Genomic DNA, 19337 nt, shown 5'->3' on the forward strand with positions numbered 1-19337 from the left:
TGAACCCCTCCAATCTGGGTTTCACCCCCTTCACAGCACAGAAGCTGCTCTACTCAAAGTCCTCAATGACCTCCTCACCTCTGTTGATTCCGGTTCCCTCAACATCCTTATCCTCCTCGACTTGAGTGCAGCCTTCGATACAGTGAGCCATGACATCCTCGAAGGTACTGCACTCAGCTGGCTCCATTGATACCTCACCAACAGATCCCATTTCATCACTCTCCACAATCACACCTCTGCCACAGTCACACAAGGTGTTCCCCAAGGCTCCATACTCGGCCCCCTCCTCTTCATCACCTACATCCTCCAACTCGGCCAGATACTTCACTTCCGCCACTTCAACCTGGACTTCCACTGTTATGGACTTCCACTGTTATGCCGACGACACTCAGATCTACCTCAGCACCAAATCCAGCCATGTAATGCAATCTTCTGACAGACAACAACGAGCCTAAAACAATTAAAACATTGACCTCCTAAACTATGTTTAAAGTTTCAGGTCTACCTGTAAAGGGTTAGGGTTATTTCTGGTCAAAACCTCTTGTAAATTCCAGACATATAGAGGAAGAGTGAGAAGACATAATGGAGCTGTATTTTAAAAGTGAGCAGTGAATTCCTGTCAGAGCAGCTGCCATGCAAACTGTGTGTCTGTACTGCTGCCCTAGATATGTCTGGACAACTACACTTTGTGAAAAATGAAAATGCTAATTAAAGCTATTCATGTGAAAAAGACCAACACCATGCTCAGTATTTTTCAACAGTTTCAACAGAGTAGGGTTATCAACAAATACAAAAAATCTATGTATAATCAAATTTTATGAAAAAACAGACATCCCATTGTGAAAATTAATATTCAAAAGTAAATGTTCTTTTACAAAGGAGCTCTACTGCAGCTGCCTGACTCGTGGGCATTCTGCACTGAATGCGCTCATTGTCACTTTTCTTTGATTGAAAATGAAACTTGGCTCCAGCTGCAATGAGCAAATAATTCAACTGCAACCACTTGTTAATGAAGGCAGAGAGTTGACAACCCAACTCAGCCACAGAATCTGAAAAATCCCAAGTGGAAATACTTTGGATTTTGGATTTCAGTAGAGGGTGACCTGAGGGTGTAGGTGAGTAGACCTTTTAAAAGACATGTTTATTCTGAAATAGACAAGATATTTCAATTCCTCGAAACCTTGTGATTTTTTTTAATGAAAACTCTAACATCGTTTTTGGACAATTTTAAAAGGAATAGCGATTTGGACACAAAAAGATTATTAATGTAATAGATTGCCCAGAGCCATTTCATGTACAGGAACAAAACAAATCGTCTTATCGGACCAGCAGGTTCACAACATCCTGCTTCGATTCACCATCCACCTGGTGTAATCACATCCCACAGTGGTCTGTAATTTAAAACTGGGGAAATGATTGGCTAGATGACACAAGGTTATTCAAGAATATCTATCATAAACATTGTTCTTTGTGTCTCGTACTTAATCAGACTTTGCAGCTGATGTTAAGCTGCCCAAATGCTGTCTCTCTGCTGTTAAAGACTTATGTCATTAAGAAAACTCAGAACCTGTCAAATCAGCTTCCGTGTTGTTTCCCTTTCTGCAGTTTCCACAGTTGCCATGGTCACACTGTGAGCCACACTGGCAGGTTGACAAAGTTGAACCCTCATGAACGCTGAACAAGCAGCACCACAGAGACGTGCACATTCAAGGGAGAAGGTGGATATTCTGAGTTGGAACATTGTTCTGTTGTGGAAGTCAGGCTCATGCCTCGGTTACTGCTGATTTGTTCAGTGTATGTTTGTTAATATCATGAAATAAAGAGTAACAGCATGTCAAAATTTGAAGAAAGGCTCATTCTTTATGTATGTTTTCTGCAGGGATACTGATTGACATTACTGCACTATACCTTTTTATCTCTATTAATCACATATGCAAATATGGTTTTATTTCCACCATCTGCTTTTCCATGCTTTCCCACCCAGTTCTGATTCTATACATTGTTATTTACCAATCATTGCTTTGCATGTTATGGATTGTAAGCTTCTGTTTCACTTTCAAAAAATAATAGTAGGCTCCAATCAGCACATAAAGTCATATAATTATTTTGTTTTCTTTTGTTTCCCCCTTTTTGCTAAATCAACTATGCAGCCTTGTGGAAAATATTCTTTGGCTCAGCACCGGTCCGTACCCATGCAAGACCTCTCTCTGGAAGACCAATTGCAATACTCACAACAAAAACTTGCTTAGTACAGTGAGTCACACATACTGCACAATGCAAAAATAGCTACAACTTAGTCAGAAAGTAATGAAAGTATAAATCATCTTTAAGATTCCAGATGTTATTGCTTATTTCCTGCACGTTGTATCTTGTTTGCTGTAAGGTGTGATATAAATTAAGTTCACTTGCACTGCAAATTGTGGGCTCTAATCTAAAGCGTTACTCAGCTTTCTATACAATGAAAATGTTTAACATTTGCAAGTATAATCCGTATGAATCCATCCCTTCCTTGCTCTAGGGGGTATCAAAACAGCAACATACTGGGTGGACGGATGTTAGTCTGGTTCTTACCTGGACCTCCACTCCATAGCCCAAATAGACAGTGATAATGTAACTGCAGTCCAAAGTGGAGTGAAAGGCAGAGCTGGGCTGTGGGGGAGCCTCTATGTATCCTTCTGGCCCGGTCAGGTTCATCTGGCAGGGAACTGCAGGGAGAAAACACAGCAGCATGGGAATGACTGTGAACGAAGCACAAACACACATGCAAGAAGAGTACAGGCTTAATCAGCTTAAATAGAGCGGGCAATATGAGCTTTGCCAATTGAATGCGTAGAAGAGGATAGGCTGAGCTGTCAGCTGATGATGTCAGCTGGCAAAGAGATCGCTACTGTCAAGTACTGTAATGGATCGTGGCTGAGCTTGCCTTAATGGCCTGCATAAAACTAACGCATTGCTCGATAGGTTCTAACGACAGCAGAATGTCAGTATGTTATTGCTGGCATAACATAAGTGAAGTGATGCTGGATACTCTCACGCCTTGTGCCTTTACAACATGCAAGGGTCCCATGATGGATGGAGACAGTCAAAATCATTTGTGGATTACTTTCCAGTAGCCTGCCCACTTGAGTAACATTACTTATATCGTAAGAAGGCTTTTGTTTATTCATTTAGTCATTTTAATGTTGTTGTTTCTGGCTGACTCAATCTTGACTGGTCTGTTTTTCATCTGGCTGGTCTTGCCAGGGCTGTTGCAGAGGCTGAACAAATAGGGCCAGACAAAATGTACCACAAATCAAAGATTGTTTGATGAGAGCTGGGGTGTCCTTCGTTTAACAGTGACTGTTTGTGAGGATCTGTTGCTCTTGCAGCAAATCAGAATGCAGGTAAGGTTCAGCCATTACAAGGTGACATGGGGTAACTCCATCATGCAATATGTCAGTTGTTCTATAACACAAGAAACAAGCCTTAAACGTTAGTGCATGATATTTAAGTTTTCGATGACACACAGTTTTGTGTAAACACGGAGGGACAATTAACTCAACATCCTTCCAGCAAGTCTCGAAACAAACGCACCATTCGTACTGGAGCTAGTCAGCAAACTGTAAATAATACAGCCGCATACAAATATGCAATTCATCCACAATTACTTTAATGAATGCCATGCAAGTTTGAGTACTGTTTGACGTACTGCCAGGGTTTGTAAGAGGGGGATTTTTTTTATATTTTCAGCGGATGAAAGGCTGAGAAGAGTGGAAGAAACAGGATGCAACAGTGGACATAGAAACGCGATAATGTGTGAGTGTAATGAGAGTGGAACGGATTTGAATTTTAAAAGAAAGAAATGAGAAAATGGAGATGCAATCTAATGTCCCACATATGAACGATGATACCTATCAGTCCGTTAAGAGGTAGCCCACTGGTGAGGGCTGGTGGGCTATCACCTTGAAAGATTTTAGAGTGCCGTCTTGGACAGATGATGACAGCCTGTGGGATGGACAATCAAGCACCAGAGCATAAGTGGTGGAAGCCAGACAAAATGAAGGGGGAGAACGTGATGGCTGAGTGCCTTCCTCTCAGAAGGAGTGAGTGGGTGAGTGCTGTTGGGTTTTGGCCCCAAAGAATCTGGGCTCAGCCCCGGATGTTTTACAGTGCAGGTGACGCCCCTGCTTGTTGCTAAGGTATAACTTCAACTACGATTAAAACATTAGTCATATATTGAAAAAAGGTAAATGCACCCTGGAAAAATACATTTCCCACTCTGACCACTCCAGTGTATTCAATTGCTGGTATCAATTATAAGTAAGGCAGAATGACACCAACATCCAGTTTAGGGCGTAGCCATATCATACCGTCCACGATAATACATAGAACATAATACATTTTTACGTGATAAAAAAAAAGTGATGCCAATGATATAGTGACGCAATGACCTATGACGCATTGACGTTCCCTTGCGCTCAACAAGCCCAAAGATGTCTGAGAACGACAGTGTGTCAGTCCGTTCAGCAACAGTGAATAAAGCCACATGTCTGCGAGGACGTGACTACTCGCCAGGGCCTGGGGGTTTTAATTCATCTGCCAGGACCCATCTGTCTACGTCACACATCAACGTAACTGTGCCTGTGTTTTGATACGAGCTAGTGCTTAGAACGCATGCTAACATCAGAGCCACGGAGGGAAACATGGGCCGCAATGAACAGTGAAAAGTCTGGCTGTGATTTTAACAGAGAAAGTGACGACAACATCTGTTATTTAAGTTTTGAAAACATCTGTACTTTATTTTCATAAGCAGGGCTCCAGACTGCGACCATTTTTTGAGACAGTGCGAGTCATTTTTACAACTACTCGCGCGCTTGCGACCTGCAAATGTGCAGACTTTTCTTCTTTTTTTTTCAGAGCGAGTCCGCACTCCGCCAATGTAGACCAATGTGTGTGAGAGGGGGATGAGTCCGGGAGTGATTAGTCAACTACCCTTTGTTGGTGTGTCTTTGCGTCTAAGCAGGAATAATAGTTCTCATTCGCTACGATTTCCGTCAATTAGATTACAGAGAGGCCACGCATGAAATCAGTGTAGATCCACCTCCGCTGCCGATGGGGCCTTGCCCGGATTACGCGCAGGGGTCTCCCGACTCGCCTTCAGTGTTTCCCATGCACCCGTGTTCGGCCTCCGGGCTGGCCATGGTGCGGTTTATCTGGAATGGCTGGCTCTTTTATCCCTTCCACCCGCCCCATCCAGACCGGAGTCCGTGTCGCCCCTCTCCTCACCTCTCCTCCCCTCCACCTCAAGCGTTGCACCTCACCGGCCTGTTCCAAGGGCTTGACGGACCTGATGTCGGTGCGCTTGATGAGGCATTACAGAACAAAGCTGTGTGTGGGGTGGTGCTTGAATATTATCATTTCACTTATTGAGAATGCCTTTGAGTCAAAGGTGTGTATAGACTATCCACTGTCTTACGTAAAAACCTATGTGAAGCAACCACATGGTCCATGGAGAAAAGCTGGCCTTTAAAAAAGTAGATGAAAGATGAAAATGACTTGGCCAAAAAAAGAATTAAAGTTTAATCAGATTTTTTTTTTTTTTCATTAATCCCTGCTAACATCTCACTCAACAATGGCAAAGTAACCATTGACCCTTTTTCCTCATTCAATTCAATTAAATTATGACATTGTGAACCTAAAATAAAACAGCACATTGTAATTTCTGTAGGTTGTCTATTCATTGCCAAAGCATTTATCAGTAATACAGTAAAAATGGGTGAAAATGTGGATAATATGCGTTGCAGGCTGATTTAAGGTGTGCCCCTAAATTTTCTGCTTGTGCCCCTAAAATTTTCATTAGGGGGTTACAGTGCTGTTTTGTACAGTAGCTAGCTAGTTGGAAAAGAAGGATGCAAAATGCCCTTCATTTTGTTTGCCCTTATAAATGTTGCTGCCTACAAGCTGAAATCACTAATATGATGTTGTTCAGAATTCTTTTTCTTTATCGTCATAAATATCGTTATAGTACAATTTCTTTGAAATATCGTGATATATTTGTCAAGCTATATCGCCTACCCCTAATCCAGTTAATGTTCCAGTATTTCCTGTTGTATTTGGTGTACTGGTGTACCTGTCGTTCCTGTCTTCATGTGTTTCCTGGCCCCTTGACTTTTCTCATCTCTTGCCCACACACTTACCTGCCCTTGTTGTTTGAACCTGTTCATATTGCCCTGTGTTCCTTGGTTCTCTGCATGATTGCGTTTGTTTCTCCTTGTGTATGGATTGCTTCGCCAGCCATTTTCTCATATCGGCCCTCATGGCCTGTCTGATACTGTTTGCCTTTATCACACTCCTTATCTGTGCATGGCTTATTGTTTGTGGAAAATTTTAAGTAAAGACCTTGCTGCAATGAATTTGACTCTGCCTTTTGTGAATCCCTCTGCACCTGAGTCTCTGTTCTTACCATAGAGGCTAAATTATGTCCATATACATTAGAATAATCATAACATAAACATTGCTTGGAGCTTGAATATTGTTATAGCTGCAAGGATGAATATGGAGATTACGAGTGTCTTTCTTCAGTGCTATAGTGATATACTACTGCTGAATGTAAATCTGCCATGTGCTAACATCTCTACCAGTATTTCATACAGGGAAGTGTTTTGGAGAATCCAGTGGTTTTCCCCTTCCAAATGATGCCACTTGGCATCTGGACTGTTAACTCTTTTAAGTATTTTTTAATACAAAGCTGTTAGCAGACATTGTATTCTAGGTTAACTAAATAGAACTAGCTGAAGCTCTTCTTTCTCCTTTGTAGCCTGTAGAACAATCAAATGCCATCCATTCTTGTTGTAGTAGTCGGCAAGGTTGTCCTTGTAAGCAATGATTGGAATTGTCCACTCATTGGCAAATTTGTCTACAGGCATTGGGGAAGGTGTCATTAGTCAGTTTGCTGTCAGCTTTTTTACTCACAATATCATATTGTATTTATGTTGTGTTTATTCTTGTTTCATTCTTGTACTTCTCTTTGGTTTTATCTATTGTATAGCAATTTGGTCAACTCTGATTGTTCTAAATGTACTTCTTAAATACACTTGACTTGGCCTAAAAAGGGTATAAGGTTTGAATCAGTGCCAGCTCTAATTGCAACAACCAGTGGCATTTATGTGGGAGGAATTGCGCATATTTTAGTAGGGACTAGTTGGAATAATATATTCTATTCATTTCAGACTATTTGCTTTACGCTTACACTTTCCAGTTCTATATTTCCTAGGAAACAGGTAATATGTTGGAAATGGATTCTCAGGAATCCCATTTCCTGGGATTAAGCCCAGTTGAAATTGTGAATGTAGGGATTTGACAGTTTGGGAAAGTGGACGGCGGCAGATGGAAATAGATCAGGAATATAAAGGCAGTGTTAATCAACAGAGGAATGAGGCAGAGCATGAGGGAGGTCTTTCGACCGAACTTTTGCCTAAGCTTCCTTTCGAATTTAGCAGACAGTACTGCCTGTCTGTACTTTGACATGCCGCCATCCTGCACACAGATGAGCTGATTAATTAAGCTACTCCCAACTTGCTCCCTGCAAAGTCCACCAAGAAAACCTGGCCGTGATATTTATTCTCCACATCTCCTCTCTTCATTTCAGAGTGTTATGCCGTGGTCCCTGTTTGGACCTCTTGATTAAGGGTTAGTGATGCAGTGATGCTATTGTAATTTATTTCAGCACCATGGCTGTGTGATGGAGAGAGATGCAAATGGATACGATATTAGTTGAAGGTGTGTAGACAGCATGTGTGCACTTAAAAGAGAAAAACATAATTTGATGAAGTCTCGAAAGAGAGAGGGGACTGCTGTGGTTGGTGAAAACCAGACAATGTTTGGATATGACTCAGTTTTGAAGGATTTTTTACGATAAATATTAGATGGATTTTGGGGGATGTAACATTAGTTACAGGTAAAACTGGCTAAGGAGGTAGAATTGGTTATCCACTAACTCGAAGGTTGGCAGTTCGATCCCAGCTTCTGCTTCAGCTAAATTGGCCATTGCAGCTCTTCCCGCAGTATATGAATGTGACAGAAAAAACGGTGTAAATAGCAGTGGGTGAATATGACTTGTGCTTTAAAGTCCTTTTAATGGTTAATATGACCAAATAAAAACACTACATGAATAGTCAATTTAGCGTGTATGAGAGAGACCTTGATACTGAGGCTCCACTCCACCATCAATACTTGCGGCACTCAATAAACCTTGTGAACCTTGTGTTTCTGTGACCACTTGAAGGTGGACATGTTTGACTTTCACATGGACCTCAAACTTGAGAATTATTATTACCAGTGACGAGAGTCAGGTCTACAGCTACTACGCAGACACTAAACAGCAGTGGAAGAGAATCGCCAATACCTGAGGAGGTGCATCAGGTAAGGAACTTGACCAAGCGCATGTTAGCTGTTTTCTTTGACATTTGCAGGGTTGTCCCACAGGGTCAAACTGTATCACACTGCACCATTCTGATGTGTCTGCGAGGAATCCAGTTGGTGCACATGACCTGACCTTACAGATTTAGGTTCCCAGTGACTTCTTCTTAAGATAAAGTATTGACATTTCTGCAAAGTCAAGAAGATCCAGAGCAATTTGCAGGTGGTGCTTGATACAGAACAGTATCTCAAGGGAAAGATCACAAGTGTCAGGATCGGTGGGAGCGGTGTATCGTTATACAAGATGACAATATTGAAGTGGATGTGGACTTATCATAAGAACACTGTAACATCCTGACCTGTATCTACACACTTTGATACACTACACCACTGCCATATGATTGGTTGATTGGATAATTGCATTAATAAGGAGGTATACGGGTGGTCCTAATAAAGGTCTCATGCATTCATTAAAAATAGCATGATCAGAATGTCTTCTTACCTGGGCTCTGCATGGTGGTGATGATGGTGGTGGTGGTGATAGTGGTGGTGGTTGTCTCCTCTTTGTCACTGCCTCCAGGTTGATCTGGACTCATTACATCTTTCTCCCTTGAACCAGTAGCAGAGGGGATGGCTAGAGCATGTCCTGGATGCTTTAGAACTGCTGTGGTGCCTGGAATGGGGGAGTTGGAGTGAGGAGTGGATGCTAATGCATGCATGACAAGGGTTGTTTTCATGTTAGAGCCTTCAGCGCTCTCATCTGAAGCCCTTTTATCAGCATTACCCAGTGGAGTGCCAGAAGGTGCGGTGGGGAAGGTAGTATGAGCGGTTAGATGTGAGCTGGATCCTCCGCTGTCTTCAAAGTAGTTTGGCTGACCATAGGGGCCGAGTGGTGCCTGGTGTCGGGGGGGGTTTCTGTAGAGAGGGTGGTGGTTCAGGATGGTGAGAGGTGGGGCGGTGGACACCACGGGGAGTCTCCTTTCTGAGTCCTGGGTGGTGGAGTACAAGCTGGCTCTGTTCTCCGGAGGGCCCCCCGGGGTGATTGATGGAGCATCCTCAGAGGCAGATGCTGCGGAGAATGAAAGAGAATAATAGGTATATTTGGAAGATTATTGATTCATACCACATTCTCAATAATCACCAAGCAGGTGCAGAGATTTCTGGCTTCACTATTCTGCCTGTTCTCTGCTCTGGCTCCAAACCTCTACATTCATAGCCATCAAACACTCTGCCAATCCCATTTTCAATTGGATAATGATGGAGAAAGAAACCACGGGGCTGTCAAGTCAAAAAACATACAAGTGCCAAAACTGTCTCATTCTACCTATTTTTAACACATTTAACATGGTGACTTGCCAACCTTTTTATTTGACAGTTGAAAAAGATTTTCCATGTATTTCTTTTGCCTTTTTACATTTTTTCATAACTGTTTTTCTCTCAATTTCTTTTTTAAAAATTCAGATGTTTGCTTTTTATTAGAAAAGAGGCATACATAATATTTGTCATCACCACTTTATACTATACACTCTTTATTATTTCCCATTTTTTGTGTAAAATATCAAACATTCAATCATTCTGTTGATGGAAAAAAGAGGCTTTTTAATTTTTCTGTCAATGGCTGTTCGGCCATCATTTCCATTGTCTCATTCTCCATTGTTGAAGGGCCGCATTACATGATTAATAAGGCATTTTTATATGTCATATCAATGATAATCTTGTACTCCTTATATTTATGTATTATTACATACATGGTGCAGACAAGTGTATAGTATATACACATATTTTTTATCATCAAACAAAATCAATCAATTACCCCTGACAGAACATGTTAAAAAGCAGTCGGGACCAGAGCTGTGGAGATGTGAAAGTGAGCAAAGCTCTTCAATCTCTTACACTCGTTATTCATTCTTCACATCCAAATGCCTTTGAGGAGACATATTTGGCCCTATTTGTACATTTTATCTTATCTGTATGACAGTTGGATTTTTTTCTTGCATTTGAGTGTGTCTCTTCAGAAAAGCTTGAAAGACTTTTACTTATAGACATGGTCGAAAAACTCGTCGTACAGGCATTCCTCTGGTCTTTTCACCCCGTGAGAAATATTGTGCGTACACATCTAAAGTACCTGTCAGGTAGAGAGCACAAAGCACACTAGACTGCATGAAAAGGCAGACATGACAGCTTCAGCATATTTTGCCTTGAGCCCCTGAAACCATTCAGCGCTCCTTTTACCAGAAAGGTTTGTGGTCATTCAATTACACACAAAATCATTAGGGAATATAAGCAAAATACGTGAGAATGACTACAATGGCACTCAGCAGAGAGCATACATCCAGCAGCAGTCCCTTTACATGCAATCAAGCCACACAAAATTGCATACACTCATAGATATCAGTCCCCTAAATATGACTGATGTTTTCCATCATCATCCATGCATGATTCTCAAGGAAATTGGCAAGAAATGTGAAAAAAAAGTGGTAACAAAAATATTCCTGGAAAGTTTCATGGAAATCAGTTCTGTATTTTTTGTGTAATCCTCCTGACAAACAAAAAACCGGACCAAGCAACCAATAAACCAACAAACAACCAGACAGGGGTCAAAACGTAACCTCCATAGCAGAGGTAATACAAAAAAATAGATTTTGCCTTTGGCAAAAAAAAACTACTACAAGGGGCCTTGAAATTATATAAGACTGCAGATTCCACCATAAGGCCGTCATCATTTTGTATTTGCCATATACCACAAAATTTCCACATCTGCTGGGTTCCTCTCTGGTTTGTGCACCTAATTTTGAACGGCAAACAATGAACATACACTAGTCCACCAACAAATCACAGTAATAACAATGGACACCCTCGCAGGTAAACAGGGCAGTCCATCATCTTGCTACTTATGATGAACCACTTACTATCCAGGGTTTGTGTTAGCAATATGTTGCAGTTCACGTCTAAGCACATTAGTTGATTAGAGTAAACACACTGCTATATATTAGTTTTAGTTACCATTAATGTGTTGCAGGTCAATTGTTTTTTACTTTGTTCAGGCGCACCATGTATTTGCTTTGTTGCTCATTTTTGTGTTTGTTGTCATTTATGTGAAACAGTGCATTTCTTGTAGTTGGATTGTCTTGCTCCTGTAGGTGAAACTGTGCGACAAGCATGCACCTTTTTGGATATTTCTAATGATTTCACTTGAGTTGATTTCTTATGATTGATTTACTTATTTTATATGTGTATAGGTTACATATATTATGGTAAATGGACTGTATTTATATGGCGCTTTACTAGTCTAACTGACCACTCAAACTGGTTTACAGTGCAAGCCACATTCACCCATTCACGCACACATACATACAGTGCATTTTCTATTACACACCATTCATACACTGCTGGCACAGCAGTCAAGGGAAATATTTTGGGTCAAGTGTCTTTGGGCACAAGGACAGTGGTGAGCACTGTAAATTAAAGAAATCAACTCTGAAAAAAACAACAAATCTGCTGAGTCTGCCTGCCCACCATTGTCCTTGACCTTCGAACAACACGATCTTATGATTTTGGGTTTGTTTCAATTATATGCCAGTGTAATCTGTGTGCACATGTACATTGTCAGTGCATACTGTATGTGCTGTACAACAACCTTCTACACAAAAGAGGAGATAATCAAATCTCAAATACTGTGTTGCTGATTTATCGGCCTTGAAGTTTCAGTTTCATTTGACAAAGCTGCAGTGGTTTTGACAGCAGAAAGAATAACTTCACGACGACAGAATAAATCTGAAATTCACTCACACTTTTCATCTCTTCCTTTTCACTGCTCTGCTTCACCGTACTTCAGTCTGACATCGCGCTGCGAGAACCTGCCTCATCTTTCTGGACGGAGACAGGATGTTCACTCACACTCCATGAAACAAAGTCTTTCCATTATTCACAGCTGAATTTTAGCCATATTTCCTTTCAACACTTCTTCATGGGGAGCAGTGCACTACTGCTTTTACATTACTGAGTCAATTGGAATACTGAAAAGCTCTTGTAGAACGCCAAATGGTACAATCCAAACAATTCCCACAAATTGCTCACATCAGTGGTTTCTTCCCTCCCTATCCTCCTCGTAATAAGACTTAATATTCATTCCTGAGGAGATTTGATGAGCCGCTATAATTCTCCCAGTGTAATGATCAGCGCTCCCCTCCCAAGTGCACCTGAGAGATCTAATCTGAAACCCCTTCAGGAGGCTATCATCCACTGAGCAAAGTCTTATGTTTCTTTAACAATGCTTCATTTCCACCATAATAGCTCCCACTCTCTGCAGGCTAATAGCTATCTGCTTCAAACAATCAGGCTTTATTGTAGTTGTGCCACTTCCCACCCAGAACCTCAAACACACACACACACACACACACACACACACAGCTCAGCACAGAGCCAAGCACATTGGCATGTAAATTTTCCTGAAAAACAATGAATGTCAAACAAAATACCAAAATGACCGACAGGAGATGTGTGTCTGTCTCACCACTGCTGCTAAAATGTGTGAACGGCAATGTACACAGTCTGGGTGAGCAATGTATTTGCCAGTTCCTGGTCAGTTACATGTAAATCTGTTGGGTGCATGAAAAATGACAGATGCAGTAGGAGACGGCTTGCAGTCAACTTTGTTTTCTGGTTTTGTCCTTTTTGGGTTTCAGGAATGAGGGGACATAAAAACAGGCATTCTTAATTAATAAAAAAAAGACACAAGTACATTTAAACACATTTATCTCAACCCAAACAAACACTCGTACCATGTCTAACTGAATGTATTCTGTACAACTTCTCACTATACAGCACTGGGTGTTTCATGTTTCAAAGTCTGCACTCTCATAATTTCTAGGAAAGATTCCGCCTGTGTGGGCAGCAGTTATGTATTCTTAAATTAGAAGATGAGCCAAAAATAAAAAGTACCTTATTCATATTTGAATAATTATTTATAATAATTATATATCAAGCAGAAATAAATTCTTCCCCTCTCGTGAAGATTTTTTAGATGTCACCTTGCGCTCATTTGTTGGGTCAATTTTTTAACAGTTATTTGATATCGAAAAAACTGCCAAGAGTTGGCAGATTTATCAATGATAAAAATGACTTTATTTGTAGTTGCCAAAGTAATATTTTATTGTTAAAACAATTTCATGGCCATATATACACATATATAGTCTATTTCATGACTGAATAAATATACTGATTATAAGTAAATATACTTATATACTTGTTACAGTAAATCTGCTCTTTGGTTTTCAATTTGAGTGTCTTTTTAAGAGAATATCAAAGGGGTGGTAAATTAGAGTGGTAAAAAATTAATGAAACTGAGGCTGAGATATTGTGACTTATTCTCCCTATTATTTGTCAGACCAACATCCTGTATGAAAATGAAAATGCAACCGACAAATGTATTCTTCCATTCCAGCAACGAAAGTGATCTAATGGGTAGATTCAATAACAGGAGTCTAAAAAGCTGGGCACAGCTGCAGTGAGTGGAGCCTGGACGTGTGACAAAGCTTACAATGCAACGGTACAGAGTAAGAGCGTGACACAGATAGGACATCCTCCATACTAGACCAGACCGTATCCTTTTTGGTTGGACTTTGCGGTCTCGGCCTTCGTAGACCAAGTAGCCCAAGCCCTCCAAAGGATAGGTGTTCATGCTATAGTGTGTGCAAAGAAGCCAAGTTAGTCTAGGCTAAGAATATGCAATGTGTTGGCACAGGTCAAGTGTCTTGATCACCAAACCGTTAAGATTAAGACAGCTTTCATTAACAACAATGGCAATAATATTGTCCAGATATTTAGTTGTCCGCGAGGCCTCGGCGAGTCTCTTCGATCACGTCCTTGGTAGTTCACACATAGCTATCGAGTGCAGATTTGCGAGCCCTGATTTCACGCTGATTTTTCTCTGATTTCGCTAAAACAGGCTAAAAACCGTGTAGTGTGAACTCGGCATAAGTCAAGGCTATATTTATATTGCATACGAGTTTTAGGTAGTGAAGACAAAACATGCTGCATTAGGGACAAGGTCATGGGTCCATGTGCTGAATGTCACTCCTCTACTTTATATTATGACTTAGCAGAGCATTAAGAAGTTGTCCTTGTCTCCTTCTTGTGTTTCAATTTATCCTCATTAATATGGACACCGATGCTTCAAGGTCTTCCAATATCTAATCAGATCATCTTACACCTGTAATGTTCAATACCCTATTGCATATTGAGTTCAATGTAAATAAGGATGTGCCTGTATAATCACGCCATTGTAATGCTTTAACATTCCACATGCCAGAGTAAAAAGGCAATACGTGTGATGCCAACGTTCAACAACCAAAAGTCAGAAGCATGTTTCATATCCATCATTGTTTATATACACAATTGGTTTATAATGCACAGATGATGAAAGTAGTATGACGGCGACATAGAGCCATAAAACCCTGAAATGACGACGCTGTCATCTATCTGCTGCAGCGGGCCCATTTGCACCTGGATGGTGTTGGCAGTACTATGAGCATCACTTTCTTTGATTTCTCCAGTGCTTTCAACACTATCCAGCCACTGCTACTGGGTGACAAGCTGCAGTTGATGGGTGTCAGCGCGTCCACTGTCTCCTGGATCACAAACTACCTGACAGGCAGGCCGCAGTTTGTACGACATGGTGGTGAGTGGTACAGGAGCTCCACAGGGGACTGTGCTGGGACTGTACTTCATGTACATTCTGTGAATTTATTATTCTTAATTTCTATATTTTTTTGGGCAGTTTGCATATTTTAAATTTATTGTGTAAATATTGTATATATTTTTTAATGTGTGATGTGTTCTGTGTGAAACGTGCTGCCGCTACACCAGAATTTCCTAGCTTGGGATGAATAAAGTACTTATCTATCTATCTATCTATCTATCTAAATGAGCAGGACAGAGAGTATAGGTGGAAAAACTGAATGACTTAAAGGGGAAATTTGTGATTTTTCTCTGCTGCAGAAGGAGGTTTCCTGCCAGGAGCAGGTGACGAGGAAGCATCTACAAACGATCATTAGCCAAGTTGAATGGACAAATTCTGACAGCCTTTAAATGGAAATCATACGCGTGTTATTACCACGTAGGAAGTCATGTACAGGGTGTGATTGGCAAGTGATGTGAGAGCACTGCTGCTAGGCAACAGCAATATGGACGCTTATATGAATGGAACTGTCAATGTCTCGAGGCTACAGAGGCTAACAGTTTCAGACATGGAAGAAAAAAAAACTAAAATGTATAATATATCAACTTAACACTTAACAAAAATATGACTTCCATGCTCTACCACAATGCAGAAAATGTTAGCAAATTTCATCACAATTTGTGAAATCAGAGCCTTAAGATAATAATGAGGTCTGAGGTCATGAACACCAAATTTAACCTTAACAAGATGCCTTGTGCCAGATAACAGGATTTTATTCAGGAGGTTAAGTAAGAATTGTTAGACATTAATCTCAATTTATGAATAAGAGGCTGTAAAGAGGAGGTCTTTGTGTATAAATAAATACTGTGAATACTGTATATTGGACCAGGCAATATGTTGAATTGTACTGTTGCTTACTCATGCTGGACTTTTTATTTGAAGTATATAGTTGTTCAACCAATAACCAAGGGCAGATATTGGTTATAAACCCATCAGTTTTGGGAGTTTTATTTGATACATTTGTTACGACACTAGTAACAAATGTACTGAAAGACGATAGTTTCACTTTCAAAACAGGTTTTTGGCTCAGGGGGTGTAGCGTTCCACACATTGAAAGGTCATAAGTTCAATTCCTCCTGGTTCCTCCTGGTGTCCTTAACCCCTAATTTGACCCTGACAACTGTCAGGGTCAAATTGGCAGTTTGTGAATGGCAGTTTGTGAATGGCATGTGTGAGTCATATTGTGCTGCATGAATGTGTGGGCGAATGGGCAAATGTGTGGGGAAATTGACTTTACTGTTTCTCTCTTTTTTGTTTTACATCAACCCTATTTGCACCTGTATAATTGTTATTTGTACATAGTGTTTGGTGACCTCATTCACATCTGCCCGACTGCAACCCGCGCAGAAACCTAATAAGCCATGATAATGGAAAACAGCAAAGTGAGTGCCCACAGTGAAAAAGATGTAATGCCAACAGGGTTATGGTTTCTATTTACATAATGGGGAATTGTTGATGAATGCTGATATCAGTATCACTTACCATGTTAATTGATTTGTTTTTCATAAAAACATCAGATTTCGTGGTACAACATCCTGTCATTCAGAGTAACTGCAGCTTGATTAAACTGTAACATGGTTACATTTAAATGGTAAATGGACTGTATTTATAATGGGCTTTTCCAGTCTTATCAATCACTCAAAGCGCGTATATGGTGCAAGTCACACCAATTTACATCCATACATTGCCAGAATAGCCGCCAAAGGCAATACAGGATAAAGTCTCTTGCCCAATGACACTTTGGCATGCAGACTGGGGTATAGAACATCTGACCTTCTGGTTTGTGCACAACCTTTCTTCCTCCTGAGCCACAGCCGCCATCATTTGGAATCTCACAGCACTTGGTTAAGCTCAGGGAGAGATCATGATCTTGACTTTATACTCAACACATTCCCCTAACTTTAAGTGCTTTTGTAGCCTAAACCTGAGTGCAGACGGGTGTCCCGAACTCCCGATGTGATCCCTAGCCTCTGGTGTCACAATCCTGTGCCTTATGTCTCTGCACCCCCTCATTGAGACTCTGGTGCGGTACATAAATAGTGATTCATTCACCTAAAAAACTGAGCACAATGCAGACTGATGATTACATTGCCATCACAACATACTTGCAAAGCACTGGTCTCAGCACTCTCTCTTTGCAAAGTGAAGTCCTAAACTCATACTTACATCACATTCAGTCAATATGGAGTCAAGCAAGAGGGTCATATGTCCTCTGCGTTAAAATTATTAAAATAATCTTTTAAGCCACTGAGCTGCTATGATGCTAAAGGCCTGATTGTTGGCCAAACATATTTGACAGTTTAATAAGTTATATTAAATCAGCTTACTAAGACAGGGTTGGGGCCTAAGCCCATAAATGTGCATTTCCACAAAGGACACAGTTTGTGCTGTTCTTTTCTTTTGTTCATTCTTCACTTCAGCCACAGTTCCTTGGTCTTGGTGATGCAGCATGGGGGAGAGTGTGAGACACTTTGATATTTTCCCCTGGGCTGTCAAAGAGACACAGCAGAATTTAATCCTACCCTCAAAATAAACCACGAGTCCAATACAAATCCCAGTCATTAAAGTTCAGAGGAGTTTGCAGGAGGAGATAGAAAGGCCAGGGAGACTGAAATCCACCATCTCAGTCCAAAGCCTGATCACTAGATTATTTCTAGACTCTCTCCATGGATCCAAAGTTATTCAACTTCATTGTACAACACACATTTCTGGTTTAATAAGGTTGCATATCCATTGTTCATTAAGGTCTTTTTGTGATGTGAGGAGAACTCATGAGTCTGAGTGTCCTCCTTGCATAGACATAAATATTCTAGTAACCAGGGGAAGGGTGAACCATCCCCTCCCGGAATATTCACTTTTATCCATCTCTTGAATTAACAAATAGAGCAGGAGTTGCTGGATCAAGCAGTTGTCTTGCTGCGAATGAACTAAAAACAGACATGAAAGTCTGAAAATCTTTGATTTCAACATCTCCAGCAAGATTGGCTGAACATTTCCTTTCAACATATCTCTTGTGCAGCACAAGAGAGTACACTGAAATAATGCCAGGAGATGATGGCTGTGTTTCTGTCAAAGTGTAACTACGTTTGGGGGAGGGGGTCAATTGTGTGTGTACTGTAGTCACCAGGGGTCTCATTTACAAAACTGTGCGTAGGATCCTTACTAAAAGTGTACGTGCGCCCAAAAGCCGGAAATGGCGTACGCCGAAAAATATCAGTGAGCAGCGAGGTCCGAAGAAACAGAGTTGCAGCAGTGAACTTGCAGTCTGTCTATGTCTAATGTCTAATGCTGCAGCGTCTCAGGGCAAAGGGGAAGTGTCTCTGTGTTGTGCCTCTGTTGAAGAAGTAAAAGGAGTTGGTCACCGTAGCGAGAAAAAAGAAGTGCGGGCGCTGTGTGCTCTTCTCCCATTTACTTTCTACAATCTGACTTCAGTTCACTACCTCACGAGCCTGTATTCTCTCGAATGACCGGCAGAGGGCGACTCCACTGGTTGTTTCTATAGAAGTCTCTGAGAAAATGACTTCTTCTCACTTGATTTATAACCTCTGCAAACATTTTCCCGAGGAGTTTATGGTTCAATCTCTATTTTGAATTATTTTCCATATTTCATTTAGTTCAACTAAACAATAATCTTAGGGAATTCCTTTGGAAACCAACAACTGCTCCTGTTAGCTACATTCTGATACAGTCAGGAGACTAGTCCCAGCCGACATTGGGAGAGAGGTGGGTGCATCCTGGACAGGCATAGAGGCAGACAAGCATACAGACTAGCATTCACACCTAGAGGCTATTTAGTCCCCAATTAACCTGAGCTGCATGTGTGGACTGTGGGAGGAAGCCAGAGGACCTGAAGGAAAACCTCCAGGTAAGGGTTTCCTCAACCCACACTGGTATCTGTGTAATGTCTCAGAGTTGTTTGTATTTATTTTTGGGCTGCAGTACACAGAAAACACATTGCAATCTCATAAAGGCGTGGATAAATTAATTTCTGTCATTCCCAGCATTTCCATGGATCCTCAAATCGTCTGATTACTGAACAAATGAGCTCAAAGTGTGGCCCAACTGGAGAAGTCCTGCTTTTTCTTTGGTGGACCCTTCACAAATACAACAAGCCACTTACACACAAAATGAGACAATGTGAGAATGCATAATTTCCCTATAATATGGTTTTATAAACACAATAAGCATGTCACGTGGCACA

The 19337-nt window shown here is 40.9% G+C and overlaps 1 protein-coding gene across 3 annotated transcripts in view; it reads right to left on the bottom strand.

The window, feature by feature from the left end:
* LOC118299710 (seizure protein 6 homolog) overlaps positions 1 to 19337 on the bottom strand; it is a 157674-nt gene that overhangs the window by 83377 nt on the left and 54960 nt on the right. For 2 of the 3 annotated variants that reach the window (XM_035623656.2, XM_035623657.2), the window contains exons 2-3: positions 8900 to 9466; positions 2572 to 2705 (exon numbers count right to left, since the gene is read on the bottom strand). In XM_035623656.2, coding sequence (XP_035479549.2) covers positions 2572 to 2705; positions 8900 to 9466 — 701 coding nt within the window. The remainder of the gene's footprint in view (positions 1 to 2571; positions 2706 to 8899; positions 9467 to 19337) is intronic. The other variant, XM_035623658.2, reaches the window with a different exon arrangement.

The sequence above is a fragment of the Scophthalmus maximus genome, chromosome 11 (assembly GCF_022379125.1).
Source record: "Scophthalmus maximus strain ysfricsl-2021 chromosome 11, ASM2237912v1, whole genome shotgun sequence".
Classification (NCBI taxonomy): Eukaryota; Metazoa; Chordata; class Actinopteri; order Pleuronectiformes; family Scophthalmidae; genus Scophthalmus; species Scophthalmus maximus.